This window comes from Hyperoodon ampullatus, assembly GCF_949752795.1.
Source record: "Hyperoodon ampullatus genome assembly, chromosome: 12".
In the NCBI taxonomy this organism is placed as follows: Eukaryota; Metazoa; Chordata; class Mammalia; order Artiodactyla; family Ziphiidae; genus Hyperoodon; species Hyperoodon ampullatus.
In genome coordinates this window covers 73,773,048-73,788,893 of record NC_136925.1, presented here as the reverse complement: position 1 = coordinate 73,788,893, position 15,846 = coordinate 73,773,048, and the positions used below count along the sequence as shown (strand labels likewise).

The window sequence follows — 15,846 nt, the reverse complement described above, 5'->3', positions numbered from 1 at the left end:
CCAAGTGTATATATATATTTAAATATTTGGTAAATGGTTGAACAATTGTCCATAGATTTAAAAATTATTCTAAATGTAATACAAATAGTTTAGTCTTATCAAGGGTAAAATACAGGTGTGTGGAAGCCTGAAGCTTATATAATTGGGTAAGGGGGAACCTCTTTATGAAGGAAAAAAAAAGGTAGACTAAAAATAAGACTATGCATATAAAATTTGGTATAAGGCCATGAAGGACCCAAAGCAAGTGAGGGCCCTGAAGCTTAAGTTTCATTAGCTTCAAGCTAAGTCCGCCTCTGGTTATAAAAACAAAAATCCTTTTTGTAATTCCTTCATCATTAAATTATGGTACTAATAATGTATATAAAAGGAGAAATTTTAAACTTATTAATGGAAATCTGAACTCTTACTTGATACCAAATTTCAGTAATTTCAGTGATATGTTTGCCCCTTTTATACAGCAGCAATCATACAATTGTGTAGTTATATAACCAGACTAGAAGCAAAATGAACTTCGTAACTATATCTGATTCTAACTGACAAGACTGATAGCTTTTTAAAACTTTTTTTTGTTTTAAAGAAGTGCCTGTGCTCCAGTTAGAATTCAAAGAAAATAGCTATAACTACATTAGGTGAAGAATTAAAATGCAATTCCTAGTAAGGTATCCCAGAAATGGCCAATCAAAATTAGTCAGAAGTAAAACTCAGTTTTGAACAAACTGAGTTAGATTCACTACCATTTTTGCCATTACCGTTCATTCAAAAGGTGCCTTTCCTCTTTCCAGAAAACAAAACTGAGAGGGCTATTAAACCTATAATCACCAATTTACTTATTAAGAAATCATCTTAAAATAAGTACCTCTGTCCAATAAAAGTAGATTCTAAAACATGGAGGCAGTAAGGCCTTTCTTATTCCGGCATTTAATTTCAAGTAGACTTGGCTAATGTCACTCTTACTTACTGATCTCACTCCCTCCCACTGGAGAGAGTGGGAAGGGAAAGAAGGAAGAGAGGAAAAGAGAAATCTTGGCTTCAAACGAAATATCCAGATTATGCTGAGACACAGAAACAAAAGTGGGTGTTAAAATGAGCCATGCTGTACTGAAGATTATGCTACGTGCTGTTGGCCCTTTGGGAAGGTGTGTGAGACCTGGGCACTCACTTACAGAATCCCCTCCCCTCCCCGGGGAACTTAGAGTAGCTTAAAAATTGGCCAGCCTGTTCTATAAAATGGTGAGTTTCTTCCTTAGAGTGGTTCGGAAACAAGAGTGGAATGTAAAACAGGCACAGGTTGTCAGACGTCTATGAACCTGATTGAAAGAGAGAAATCAAGCTGAGAGGGAGAATGTCCTCTCTGGGATCCTGACACCCTCGAAAACTGGGACAAGGGTATCTTTTCCCTTCTTTCTCTTTACAACAATGGTATAATAGAGATGAACTGGGGCAGGAAATGATGACCCCGTCTCTTCAGATGACAGCCTTTGTTTCCATGACCATACAGCAGCTATAAAAACGAGTTGCAAATATAGAAACAGAGTGGCTGATACTAAAAGAATCTTAAAAAGTGTGGCTGAAAGCCTCTTTAAAAAGCAAAACACCTTTGTGCCAACCAAGTCTCACCCCCCCTTCCCAAAGATGAGCGAAATCAAAAGGACAGACCATGCAAAACGTTTCTACATTTTTAATGTAGTGAATTTCTCATGTTAAAATGGAGCAGCACAAAGGTGACAACCGAAAAAGCGGCTCCTGTAGTCTAATCTCTTAAAATCCACACCCTTTCACCTTGCATGTGTGGAAGAAGAAAGAGCAGAAGATAAAATCACTTCCACCTGGACCACTGCTTTTCTTTATCTGTTAAAGGCACGTATATCACTCCCATCAGAGGTTTCATTTTGACACTGCCATCTTGTAGCTTGTCATACTGCTCCAACATCTGGTTTCCACCTGCAGGACCAACTGGCAATATCAATCTTCCACCAGGCTTTAACTGGTCTATTAGCTAAAAGAAAAAGAAGAGCACATATACACCAAGATATAGATTTTATGTTAATAGTCATTTTACATCACTATACACAACTTTCAGTGTCCACGGGCAGAAAGCAGAAATGTACTTTATTTAGTACATACATACTTCCACTGTTAAGCTTGTTACTCAGTTACCCACTCACTCATTTACCTGCCGACCTTCCTACTACAGTACAAATGCTCTGACGACAGGGACTGTGTCTTATTCACCTCTGTGCCCTTAGCATCTAACACAGTACCTGGTACAACTGCAATGCTCGAAATGTTTGAGTTGAACCACATAATGTAGGCCTATCCTCTTGGGAAGGCCAAAGGCAAAACAGGAAATTTCAATTCCTGTATGCCTATTTTGAATCTTTATAGTTTGGAGGGGAGGAAGGGAAGTGTAGAAAATCAGCAAGGAATACTTATCCTATCTAAGAATTTAAGGCATCACTGAACCAAAAATAAGGGAACCTTGGTTTTATGACTGAACTTAGGATTACTGGCACCATATGACATGACGAAGGAAGGTGGGGCTGGAGTCTCTGCAGCATCAGGACGAGGACGCTCTTTCAGTGAAGAACCAAAACTACTCAGTGAAAGCCCCTCTAGTCAGAAAAATTTTAAATCGTATGTCACAATTTGAATGTAGCCTGACAGATGACCACTGATCAAAAACAGTAAGGAAGAAACCTTACTTTGGATAGTATTATTCCAAGGAAGAGTGTCCTTAAATAAAATTTTTGTTGTCAGCAAGTCTACCTTATTTTTTCCCTTTAAAGTTTTCTAAATGTCAAGGTTTTTAATGAAAAAATGGCAGACTTCTTCCCACTACTCCAGTCTTGCTCCCTAAATCCACTCATTTTAAATCCTTTTAGCTGTCTTCTTTTGTAGTGCTTACTTCTAAAGCATGTCTTTTATTTTTTTAACTGAAATATAATTGGCATATAAATATTGTATTAGTTTTAGGTGTACAACATAAAGATCTGATATATATATATATATGTATATAATGTGAAATGATCGCCACAGTAAGTTTAATTAACATCCATTATCACACATAGTTACAATTCTTTTTTCTTGTGATGAGAACTTTTAAGGTTTACTCTCTTAGCAACTTTCAATTATATGGTATAGTACTAGTAACTATAGTTACCATGCTGTATAATATTTCCTTTTTTATTTCAGATTATGTGGAAATAAGATGAGGACTAAGCTCTCATACATAAACAGCTGTCCCTCGGTATCCAAGGGGGATTGGTTCCAGGACCTTACCTCTGATATCCAAATCCGCAGATACTCAAGTTCCTTATATAAAATGGTATAATATTTGCATATAACCTGTATATCCCATATACTTTAAATCATCTCTAGATTACTTATTATACCTAATACAGTGCGAATACCATGTAAATAGTTACCAGGTGTGACAAATTCAAGTTTTGCTTTTTGGAACTTTCTGGAATTTTTTTTTCTGAGTATTTTCGATCCATGATTGGTTGAATCCTTGAATGTGGAACCCTCAGATACAGAGGGCCAACTGTATCTGCTCCTTTCCCCCAATCCAACCACTATCATAATTTTTTATTAAAACCATTTTCAGTTATGACTGTGTAAATGTAATTTGCAGCTGAGTCAAGAGGTACCCAATGATTGTTTCCTTTCTTATATAATAGCTGTTTCCCCAACAGTTAAAAACTGAAGGTTTTTCTTTTTTCATTCCCTTAATTTTCTTTGTACCTGTTTCTAAATCTTGGTACCCTCCCAGCTTCTTAATGAAATTTTCATGCAGTCAAATCTATCTAATTAGTGCCTTGCTTTTTTTTTTTTTTTTTTTTAACTGCTCTTTTTTCTTTTTTGGTAGGCTCGCTTCTAGCACCTTCCCCCTCTACTCTAAATCTGGACTGGTTATTCTCCAGGCCTGCTGCATAGCGTTCATACTGGGACTTCCTTTGCCATAATCCTGGAATCCTGGGAACTCTTACCACCTCTCTCTTGAACAAGATGTCCTACCTTTTTTTTCCTCCCTCATTGTTTGATGATATAATTAAAGCAATTCCTCCAGAAGTATTCTGTGAAACAGTATGTGGAATATTTTTAAAGACAGAGATTGAGATTGGCAAATCTAAAATTATCTTTATTCTATGTATTTAGTGACATGTGTGGGTACAGAATTCAAGATTGGAAATCATTTTCAATTCAGAATTGTGATGGTTTGCCTCTGACTTGTTCATTCTAATGTTGCTTTTCTATAGTCTGATGCCTTTCTGATTACTGACCCTTAAACAGTTTATCTATTTTGTTTTTCTGGAAACTTTTGGAATATTCTCTTTATCTGTAACATTCTGAAATTTCATGGTGATATTGTGGCTCTTTTTTTTTTTTTTTTAAATTCATGGTACTAGGCACTCAAAAGATCTTTTCAAACTATAGAATTATGTCTTTCAGTTCTCAGAAATTTTCTTAGGGCTTAGGGCTAACTGTTCCTCATAAAGAATTTCAAGCAGTAGCCCCTCTTTTCAGGCCAAAGCGTTATCTCTGGTTTCCAAGGTCCTGATGCCTCCAATTTCTAAGCTTTTTCTGAGTTCTGCAGAGCAAACTGCTTCTGCATTGATACCCCTCTCTGCAGTCTCTTCGGTTCAACTTCCTTCACCCTTCCAGGTCAGTTATTACTCCAACTGCTTTCTGTCTTCACACACTGTAGAGTTCAGGATTGCAGGTATAATCTCCTAGATAACTGAATATGGAGTTCGTGTTTCTGTTTCTTGTTTTTCTAGTTGTTTTGGGGTGATATCCAAAGGAGGCATAAATATCTTTATTCTCTTAAAACTGGAAAGCCCCTTCAGCATGCCTATCTTCAAATTTAATCAGATGTAAAGAGCCCCCCACCAACCAATAATACTTCCAAGTGCTACTACGAATGTTCAAATTCATTCTGAGCTAAAGCCAGAAATACCTTTCGAGATCATCTTAGGGTCTTAGTGGGGCAGATGGGCCCTGTACCCAAGACCTTTCATTTAAACACAGTTCTGAGAAAAAATGAAAAAACAAAAAAAAAATTTAAAAATAAATAAATAAATAAATAAACACAGTTCTGTTTCAGATTTTAGTTGTTCCTACTAGGCTGCCAATATTTAAAAAAAAAAAAAAAGTTAAAAAAGTTAAAAAACCTACTGATCAATTTTCATACTACATGAAAATTCATTACGTTATTCACTTATGACTTGTACACCTTTCTTTTAATTGAAGTTAATACTTCAATTAAAATATGTTAAAACCACTGGTTTGGTCTCTTTTTCAAACAGATTAACAGGGCCAGAGAAAATAGCTGATTTTCCTAAGGTCATTCAGCCAATGAATAACAAGTCAGTGACCAGAACAAATCCCCTAACTTTCAGCTTCTCATAACTGTGTAAACACACACAAAAAACCCACTTGCAGGCTGGGGAGTACATGAGACTGCGCAGAAGAGACGCTGTCACTTTTAGCCCCTTGCCATCTAGTCAAGAACTATGAAAAAATCACATGTAATAGAAACCTAAGCCAAGGAATATTTGGGCTGACATAAGTTTATCAGAGTCTTACGAAAACTAGAACTCAATTTCGTACTTATTTCCTTGACTATGTAATATATACTACTGGAATATCCTTCCCTCTCACTGCAACTATGCAAATCCTACTATTCTTTAAGATTCAGTTCAAATTCCATTCCTATAAGAAGTCTCCTTGACTATTCTATGCAACATACTCTCCCTCCCTTGAACTCCTACAGTACATATTTTGTTTTCCCTTCAATATCTATCATATGCTGATACATGTATGACACAGCTCTTCTAGAACATAAGGTTTGTGAGGATAAATGTATGACAAATACTTCCTGGTCTTACCCATGCACCTGACATAGTCTTGCACATTCTGGTATTTAACAATACACCAAGTGATTATCAGATCATGAACTCCAGAGGGACTGTCCCAATTCTACTGGTGTACTAGTTTTTAGCCGAATCAAATAGTGCTTTAAATAAGACAGCCATGAGCTGGGGCTGTCATTTATACAACTGTCTGCATATGAAAAAACTGCCTACTAACTGCAACTAAAATGCACAGCGTTTCAATTTTTAAAAAGTTGAGCATAATTATCAACTAAAAAGAAAAAAAAAGCACAACATAACACAGATGATATTTTGAACATCAATAGAAGTCATTTCCTATAAATTTTTAACAGCTTTAGTTGAATAAAGCAACAAACACAGAAAAAAAACAACTCACTGCCTGGGGCACAACTGGGGCTGCAGCTCCTACATGAATAGCATCATAAGGGGCTTCTTCAGCATATCCCATTCTTCCATCCCCCACTGAAAGAAAAAAAATGCTTTAAAAATCTGTTCAGATAGAACTACGCAGTGTGAAGAATTATAGGAGATTTAAAGTGGGGAAAGGATAGATTTTTAGATAAAAGATGCTGGGACAACTGGATATTCAAAGAAAAAATAGATACTTGGACCCCTACCTCATACATACACAAAAATGAACGTCACAAAGATCAAAGGTCTAAATGTGAAAAGTTAAAATGATAGTGCTTCTGAGAACTAATATAAGGACATATCGTCATGATTTCAGAGTGCCTTAAACAGGATACAAAAAGCACTAGAAAAAAATTGGTAAGTCTGACTACATTAAAATTAAGAATTTCTATTTATCAAAAAAGTACAGTATGAGAGTGAAAAGGCAATTCACAGAGTGGGAGAAGAGATTGATAATATGTACAACTAGACACAGGGCTAGTCTATAGAAGTCCTACAAATCAAAGAAAAATATAAGTAAGTCAATATCTGAATAGGCATTTCACAAAAGAGGAAATCCAAATGGCCAAATGTATGAAATAGTGTTCAACCTCACTGATTAATAGGAAAATACAAAATTAAAATCACAGAGATACTGCCATACATTAAGTGGGCAAAAAGAAAAATCTAATAATACCAAGTACTGGCAGAGATGTGAAGCAACAGGAACCCTGGTACATTACTGTTGGGAATGTAAGTTGGTTCAGTCACTTCAAAAAACAGTTTCTGCAGTATCTTTGGTCACTCTATGAACTGTAACAACACACCTACAGAAATGAGTGCTTGTATGATGAGTGTATATAAGCATCTGGGCTTACGTACATTATGAATATATCTCCAAATCAGACAACCCAAAATATCCATCTAGAGTAGCATTAATAAACAAATTCTGGTAATGTTCCTACAATAGAATGCTATACAGCAATAAAAATGAACTATATGCAAAAAGAAGGATGAATCTTACAGACATAATAATGAATAAAAGAAGTCATTCATCATAGAATATATACTGTATGGTTCCATTTAGCTGAAGTTCAAGATTAAATTAAACATCGTTTATGGAAATGCAGTTAGGTAGTAAATGCATAGAAGTAATAATACCACTAGGGAAAAGGGAGGTAGTCATGGTGAGGAAAAAGCAAGCAGAGAACTTTCCAGGTACTAATAATGTTCCATTTCTTGATCAGTGTGGTGATTAAACAGGTGTTTGTTAAGCTTCACATTTATGTTTTATGCATATTTTGATGTCTGTTATTTTTCACAATATAAAATATGCTCACATGGAAATGTGTCCATGCATACTGCTGAATGGAAAAAAGCAACCTAAAGGACAATATGTAGAGTATAAGTCAATTTAAAAAACATGTGTGTGTGCAGTTTACTCATATGTACATTTATATGTCTAAAAAACTTCAGGAGGAAAAAGAGGGGCTTTCTTTTTTATCTTACACATCTCTGCACTGTTTAAATTTTTTATATTCGACACTTGTTACTTTGATACTACTTCTTAAAAAGCAATGAAGAAAGAACTCAACATGGCATTTCCTGAAATAGTTAAGTCACGTCACCCATGGTCAAGGTAGAACCAGTGTAACATTTTAGAGTAGTTGCTTTTTCTTGCTTAGTACTTAAAAGTGAATGTTAAAAAAAAATGCAATAATTAGCTCTGAGTATTATTTAGCTTGCATGGGATTTTTCTGAAAATAAAAATTCTCCAGAGAAGAAATTTTTAAAGTTTTCTGATACTTACCAACCAGCTGCACTCTCCCTGAAGACAAAAGCATTGGATCATCCTTTCTGACATTATTTATTGAGTCGTCTACTAGCTCTTTAATGTGGTCAATTCCTATGACTTTTCCACTAGGTCCAACCTGGAAGTGAAAGAATAATTCAGTAGTTCACTGGTCTAAGTTTATTTTTCTAAAGTGGCATTAAAGTATTTCTTTATCCAAAGTCATATTCTGCAATGAGAAATCAGGACAAATAAACAGCTTAAGCCTCCAATTAGATTGTTAAACACTCAGTTTATTATAAATTATTGGGCAAATACAACGTTCTCAACTATAACCCTTAAATGAATAATGATACTTCAGTAATTAAGAAGCTAGAATAAATTACAAAAACTTGTAATACTAAGAAAAATGATAGCTTTCTTCAATTTCTAATTTTTAAATCCAGGATCTTGAAGTGGGACTTAGCTACCAATATTAAAAGGTACTTATTAGTGCAACCATTTTTATTTAAATTCCACTTAAAAGTGTGACTTTAAATATTAAAATGTTACATAAAAAATTTTTGTATAGGGATTTCTATACCTGATTCTACTGCCACATGTGGGAAATATAAAAATACATAAGGCCCCAAGTATAAATATTAATTGTAAAATAAATTTAACACAATAAAGACTCTGAAGTCAGACCACCTGTGTTCACATCTAGGTTTCACCACTTACTTACAACTATATAACCCTGACAAGTTATTCCATCAATCAGGTTCCTCAACTGAAAAATGAGGAGGAAGGGGGTACATACCTCATAAATCATGTGAGGAGTAAATAAGAGAATACAGGAAAAGCACTGAGAACACAGACTAACACATGGTAAATGTGTGAAAAACACTGATTAGTATCATTCTCAAAAAGATAACTCAGAAATCTAATGATATTTTAAAAAATGATTATGCCTCTGAAACCATAAACATGTCAAGTATAGAGAACAAGTCATTAATTAAATACCATTTCTAGTATTTAGTTACATCCCATTAGTGAGGGTTTAACTTGTACAAAACAAGTCAAACAACTGAAAAGAAATATCTGAATCCTTATTGTGTGCCTGGCACTGTTCTGGATGCTTAGGATACATCAATGAAAAAAAATCAGACAAAATTCCCACCTCTCTGGAGCTTATATTCCAGTAGTCTGCCAGTTATATATGCATAGCAAGTTAAATGGATTCTAGTCCTAAAGGATCCATAAATCCTAACTTAACTAAATCATACCCTTCCAAGCTGGCCTACAGGTACAAGATTTTTCATAATCAACCCGATTTGATTATTTGAACACAGATAAACCTTTACTTCAAGGTGCTTGAGTGGGCCTCCAGACTTATACTCTGGATAGTCATTTACCAGATAAGCCTCTGATGATAAAAACCTGAAGTATAACAAAAAATGCATTTTTATAAGAGCATTTTTCTTAATGTAAAAAAAGCTCTCCTTCAATCCCAATAAACCTGTAGGAGTGTTTGGAAATCAGGCTGTATTCTGTTCTGCCAGAAGAGTACTTGGAAGATTGAAGTTTGGCTACTGGTTGCCACTTTGTGATCACAGAGAAGAGCATATCGGAAAATGAAGCCAACATGTGGAGGAAAGCAAAGTCAAACCAAGAACCAGAGAGAAACCCATTGTCCATAACAACATTTGATCTTCTTCTGAATCCAGCCATACAAGAAGTTAGATATACCTCTAGACTTTTCCATTATATAAACCAAATAAATTCCCTTCAAGTTCTGCCACTTTGACTGAATGTTCTGTCACTTCAACAACAACAAAAAGAAATCCTAGGTGATACATATTCTAACTGCTATCTTAATAGAATTTAAAAAGGAACATAGAAAACCTTCGAAAACTGCTAGTGAAAAAAATACACAGCCAAATCATATAATATGCTTCTGCTGGGGCCAGAATGGTAAATAAAGCTCTTACCATACGTGCAAAACATGCAGTAAGGATTCCACTTCCAGATCCTACATCAAGAGCTTTAGCTCCTTCATGCAATTGATCAAATAGAAGTTCTAGTGCATATGCATGCTGCCAAAAGAAAACAAAGCAAGTATTCATTTTTTTTCAAAACTCTATAAAGTATATATACCATGGCATACAAATAAAGTTGCTAACTTGTCACCAATTTTTCTACTATTGTCATCTACCAAAACAATGAAAACATAACATATTATATACTTATATCTACACAGGAATTACGTATAAGAAAATTCTTGTTTGATTAAAATTCTTGTGTTTTAGATGAAGTGTTCAGTAATTTTAGATCTCCAGTGTGCAAATTTTTTTAATTTAATTAATTCAAAGTCAAAAGCTACAAAAAAATTTACAGTGAAAAGTCTGCATCTCACCCCTGTCCCCAGTCTCACTCCCTAAAGGCAACCAATGTTACCAGTTTCTAGTGATTTCTTCCAAACATATTCACTTTATGCACATATAAGCAAATATATATGCATTTATAAATTTATTATATCTTGAAGGAGCTTCCTTATCACTATTTAAACAGTGTGTTCACTCTTTTTTAAGGCTGAAGAGTATATTTTTGTATGAATGTATTGTAGTAATAAATATACCTGATGAGAGATATTTAAGTTAGCTTCAATCTTCTATAACAAAAGAGATAAAATAATCTTAAAAGGTGTACCTGTAAGATAATGTAATAACCTTTTTAATAATCTTATAAAGTATATCTATAGGACAAATTCCTACAAGTGGAATTAAGGGGGCCAAAGGATATATATTTTTGTTTACCATATATATAAATGACAAATCAAATAAATTCATGTTGGTTATGCTTTGGACTAAACCAAGAAATAAAGCCTTCTCTACTCCATCCTCTTTATAAACTTACGTTTTAGTGCTTTTCCAAAATATGAGGTTAGAATTAATAAATGTTATCTCAAAAGCTGTCCTTAAATGCCTGGTATATTAATTATTAAAAATCATCAGATCCAGTAGCAATAAGCACATTCACTATCAGATCTTGGTTGACAAAAATACATATCCATGAATCCATAGTGACAGTAAGTAAATACATCCTTCTACATATACATAAATGGAGAATAAGGAGAAACTGTTCTCAACTGTTTTTAAATATAGATGAAATGATGAACTTAGAAAATTGCCATTTGGCAACCATTTCAGTAATAACTGATTGAGGCAAAAATCACAAATGGATGCTAAAACTAGTGTATTATCATTTGATGAGTAACAAGATATTTACATACTCTCAAAGTGTTTGCCCCAGACATTTATTAATTACAAAAGGGAAAAGTAGTAACTTTACAATGGAGTTCAGAAGTTTCTTGGTGGAGAAACCTGACTGACACGACCGCAGTCAGATGATTAAAGTTAATATCACCAATAAGGGGACACTCTGACATCACATGACATCTGCTAAAATACATCACTTCTGGGATATTCCAGGCAAAAATGTATAACTCATATCTAATCAAGAAGAAACATCAGACAAACCTAAACTGAGAGGCATTCTATAAAATAACTGGCCTATAACATTCATAAACATTTTCAAGACCATAAAAGAAAAGACTGAGGGATTGTTCCAGATTTAAAAAGACAAGGCAATTCAAACTCCTGATCTGCAACTTTCTTTTCCTATAAAGGACATTACTAGAACAACTGATGAAATCTAAATAAGGTCTGTAAATTGGCTAAGTGTTTAATCAATGTTAATTCCCTGATTTGGACAACGGCACTATGGTTATTTAAGTGAATGTCCTATTTTTAAAGGTAAAGAGTATTCTGCCTACAAATTACTCCTAAAGAGTTCATAAAAAAGGAAATATATATATATATGGGGGAAGGGAGAGAGGGAGGAGACAGAAAGAATAAATGATAAAGCAAATGAAGTAAAATGATAACATTTGGTGAATATGGGTAAAAAGTATACGGGAATCATTTGTACTATTCTTAGAACATTTCTGTAAGTCTGAAATTATGCCAAAATTAAAAAAAAAATTTTTTTTTAATCATCAGAAACAGGTAACATTCAAAATGGAGGATAGAATGGAAACTCCCTATTCTGGAAAACTAACTTAGGTGATAAAAGCTAGAATACTGGTTACCTTGAGGATAGAGGTTGACTAGGAAAAGAGGCCTTTCTGACTGAGGGAGCCTTTTGGGGTGCAGGAAATGTTCTGTATCTTGATCTGGGGAGTGGTTACATATATGTACACACGTAAACATTCATCAAGCTGTACACTTAAGATGCGTGCACTTTATTGTGTGTATATTATAATTTAATAAAAATTTTTTGAAAATACTATTTATTCCAATCACTAAAAGTGGAGAATCAGACATTTATGTACCTCCTGATGTGATGAACAGAAGAACCATTAAGGAGTCTTCTTGAAAAGAAAAAAAAAGGAACAAGTTAAACACCACTAGGAAACATTTAACCAAGTTCAGAATATGGGAAATTCTATAGGATAAATGAACAAATTTTGTCAATTAATAAATGGCATTTTAAAAAGGGGGACTATTAAAATTAAAAGAGACTAAAAAGACTAAAAAAGACTAAAAAGATACAATGTAAGGCTCTTGTTTGGATCCTGATTTAAACAAATCAACTGTAAAAGAATTTTTTGAAACACCTGGCCAAGTTTGAACATGGACTAAATATAAGATAATACTAAGGAACATTGTTAGTCATGATATGGTATTGTAGTTGTGCTTTTAAGTCTTTCAGATTTATACTATTTAGAGGTAAAATAATATTAGGTTTGGGATTGCTTTAAAATATTTCAGCAAAAGAGAAACAATTATATAAGACAAGATTAGCAAATTTTTGGTAATTACTGAAGTTGGGTGATGGCTACTTGAGGGTTCATTATATTATTCTATTTGCATGTGTGGTGTTGAAAATTTTCCATATTAAAAAGTTAAAAAGAAAAGATGTTAAGGCTATCTTTTCTCACAATTAACATAAAAAGGGGAGAAGGCCATTAATAGATGTAGCCTCATATAATCCAAGGATTTTCAAACCATGTTCCAGAAAGTCATAAAGGTTCCACAGAACCCTTTAGGAGTTACACACAAATGTAGACCGGTGGTTGGTGTGTTTGGTAAAAGGGTAACAGAGAAATAACTAAAATTTTCAATTTTTCATATAGATTCTTTTGCAAAGAGCTTCTTGCCTAATGAATGGAAACCACTAGTACTATGAAAAAGAATCCTGGATTAAGTGTTCAAAGTACTGGATTCTACTGGTTCTGCATTTATTACCCCTTGACTTTGGAAATTATTTTTAGCTCATTGTTCCTCAGTTTCCACATCATTAAAATGGAGAGAAAAAAGTTGTTCCTATTCTGCCTTCTCCATAGCAGTACCATTGTGAACAAAAGTGATGAAGTATGAAAGTACTTTATAAATTCTAAAGGATTTACGAATAAAAGGTATAATATTCACATTAATGAAAATTCAACCATTACAGCTCAATGACCTGATGCTGCTATTAAGGTACTTCGAAGTCATTTGTAAAGGTACAATTAACAGTTAATTGATCTTTTACTTCCATTTAGTGTATTTTTGGAAAAACTCTCTCTTAGGAATCTTGCATATAACTGTCAAATAATCAGTGGCTTCCCTCTTTTGCTTGGTTAGAGAACAAGATGACTTGGTTAATCAAAAAAATCTGGTTACTACCCTCCTTTCCCTTTTCTCCTGGTATCCTGTCCCATCCAGTCCCTTTCTGAACAAGTCGATCCTAAAGCCATTAAGTTGGGCTGAGTAAGGTAGTTGCCCATACCCAGGTGGCAGAGAGAGTAGCTGCAGTGTCCAGTTAGAAGTGTCAGAGCCCAAGCAGGATGAGGAGGGCGTCTGTGTTCACATAGGGAAGCAGATCCAAACAGGAGTCAGGATCCAAGCTACACGAGGAGGATTTCTGCACAACACAGTGGACCAGTGCCAGGTGTCAGACATAAATGATGGAGGAGGGGGCGGTATGAGGAGGGTGGGGGGAGAAAGTGACAGCAGCGGGAAATTGGTTCTATACAGTCGGATTGATCAAATAAATAAATGTATCAAGGAAAAAGGAACCATGGTTTTCACTGTTAGAAGTTAAATGTGGAAAGGGAAAAGACAGGAAACCATGCATACTGATATAAGTAAATAAATAAATAGGGAAAAGACACATAATCTCAAAGTACCCCCTCACAAAATAATTATTAATGACAAGAGCCAAAAACAGTAACTCTACAGCCGAGAAGGCTGGCCGACACCACCTTAATCAAGTGAACAACATCAGTAATGGGACAAATCAAAACTGTATTGTGACAACACGTAATGAAAACCCGGCATCACGTCTGTGATCTTCCCACCAAAGAGGCATAACCTGAATGGAATCATGAGGAAACGCTAGACAACCCAAACTGAAGGACATCAACAAAATAACTGGCCTGACTTCTTCAAAAGAGTCAAGGCCATGAAAGTCAAAGAAAGGCTGAGGATCTGGTTCAGATCGAAGGAGACTAAAAGCGCAGTGATTCAGCACTGGATCCTTCTGCTATCAAGGACATCAAAGGAACAACGGGAAAAACTGAAAAGGAGTTTGAAGATTAGATGGTAGTAATGTGTCAATGTTCATGTCCTGGTTTTGATGGTTATGTTGTGGCTGTATAGCAGAGCGTCCTTTGTAGGAAATAAAGTACACCCTGAAGTATTCAAGAGTGATGGGGCATCATTTCAGTAACTTACTCTCAAAAGGAGTAAAGAAAGGTCCTTGACAGTGTACTTGCAACTTTCCCGTAAGTTTGAGATTGTTTCAAAGATTTTAAAAATATCTGACTAACCTTATCTTTCTTTGATGCTTCAAAATGATACAGTGGAATACTATCTCTGAACCATCATTATGAACATCAACCAGTGGAACAAGAAAGTGTTAGCTAATGAGGTTTCTATGAGACACGTTGGATTAACTTTTACTGAGGAAACTACTGGGGACATTTTATTTAGTCAAAGCTATTGTTCTTAGACAAGAGGCTTAGCCCGAAGAATGGAGTCTCTAATAAGAGAGAGTTCGTGAACTTTTTTCAGGAAGAAGCTTTTATCAGATTTTTTTCAATGATCAGTATCCCCTGAAAGTTTAATAATTTCCATTAATAAAATAACAAGTATCATATTTGTATGAAGTAATCAAAGAAACAAAATAACTCCTATAACACCTGGGCTTTCCTGAGTCCAAAAATGAAAGGACTAGAAGGGACTTCTGTAAGGGGCCAATCCCTAATCTATAGGCAGTACTGTCCCAACTTAATTCCAAAAGAAACTCAGGAATTTTTTTTCAGTACTACATTTGCATAAGATTTGTTTCTTTAAAGAGGGGTATGCTAAATTATTATGAAAGTCCCATTCAGATTTAAAATGTCAAGGCCTTCAATCACAATTATTAGCTTTTTACATGCTTTTATCACTATAGCTAATATTCTTCTGGATAATCCAGGCTCATTTCTAAATCTGAAAATTAAGTTTTTTAAAAGTTCATTTTTATAATTATGAAAAATTTCAAACCCACAGAAAATACAATGAACATCCTTTTCTCCTCATATAGTCACCAACTATTTATATTGTGCCATACTATTTTACCAAACCATCTGAAAATATGCTGTGGACATCAAAACACTACACTCCTAGATACTTCAGCATGTATCTGCCAAAAAAACAAACTAGGACATCTTCCTTTGCAACCACATCACCATTACCACAC

At 34.6% G+C, this 15,846-nt stretch overlaps 1 protein-coding gene across 2 annotated transcripts in view; it reads right to left on the bottom strand.

Moving 5' to 3' along the window:
* Positions 1–15,846, bottom strand: part of PCMT1 (protein-L-isoaspartate (D-aspartate) O-methyltransferase) — a gene marked incomplete at its 5' end in the record, with an annotated part of 47,458 nt that overhangs the window by 7,677 nt on the left and 23,935 nt on the right. The window contains 4 exons of one of the 2 annotated variants that reach the window (XM_079716357.1): positions 1,780–1,996; positions 6,274–6,359; positions 8,098–8,218; positions 10,050–10,154. In XM_079716357.1, the coding sequence (XP_079572483.1) occupies positions 1,817–1,996; positions 6,274–6,359; positions 8,098–8,218; positions 10,050–10,154 (492 nt within the window). In that variant the 3' untranslated portion in view covers positions 1,780–1,816. The remainder of the gene's footprint in view (positions 1–1,779; positions 1,997–6,273; positions 6,360–8,097; positions 8,219–10,049; positions 10,155–15,846) is intronic. The other variant, XM_079716356.1, reaches the window with a different exon arrangement.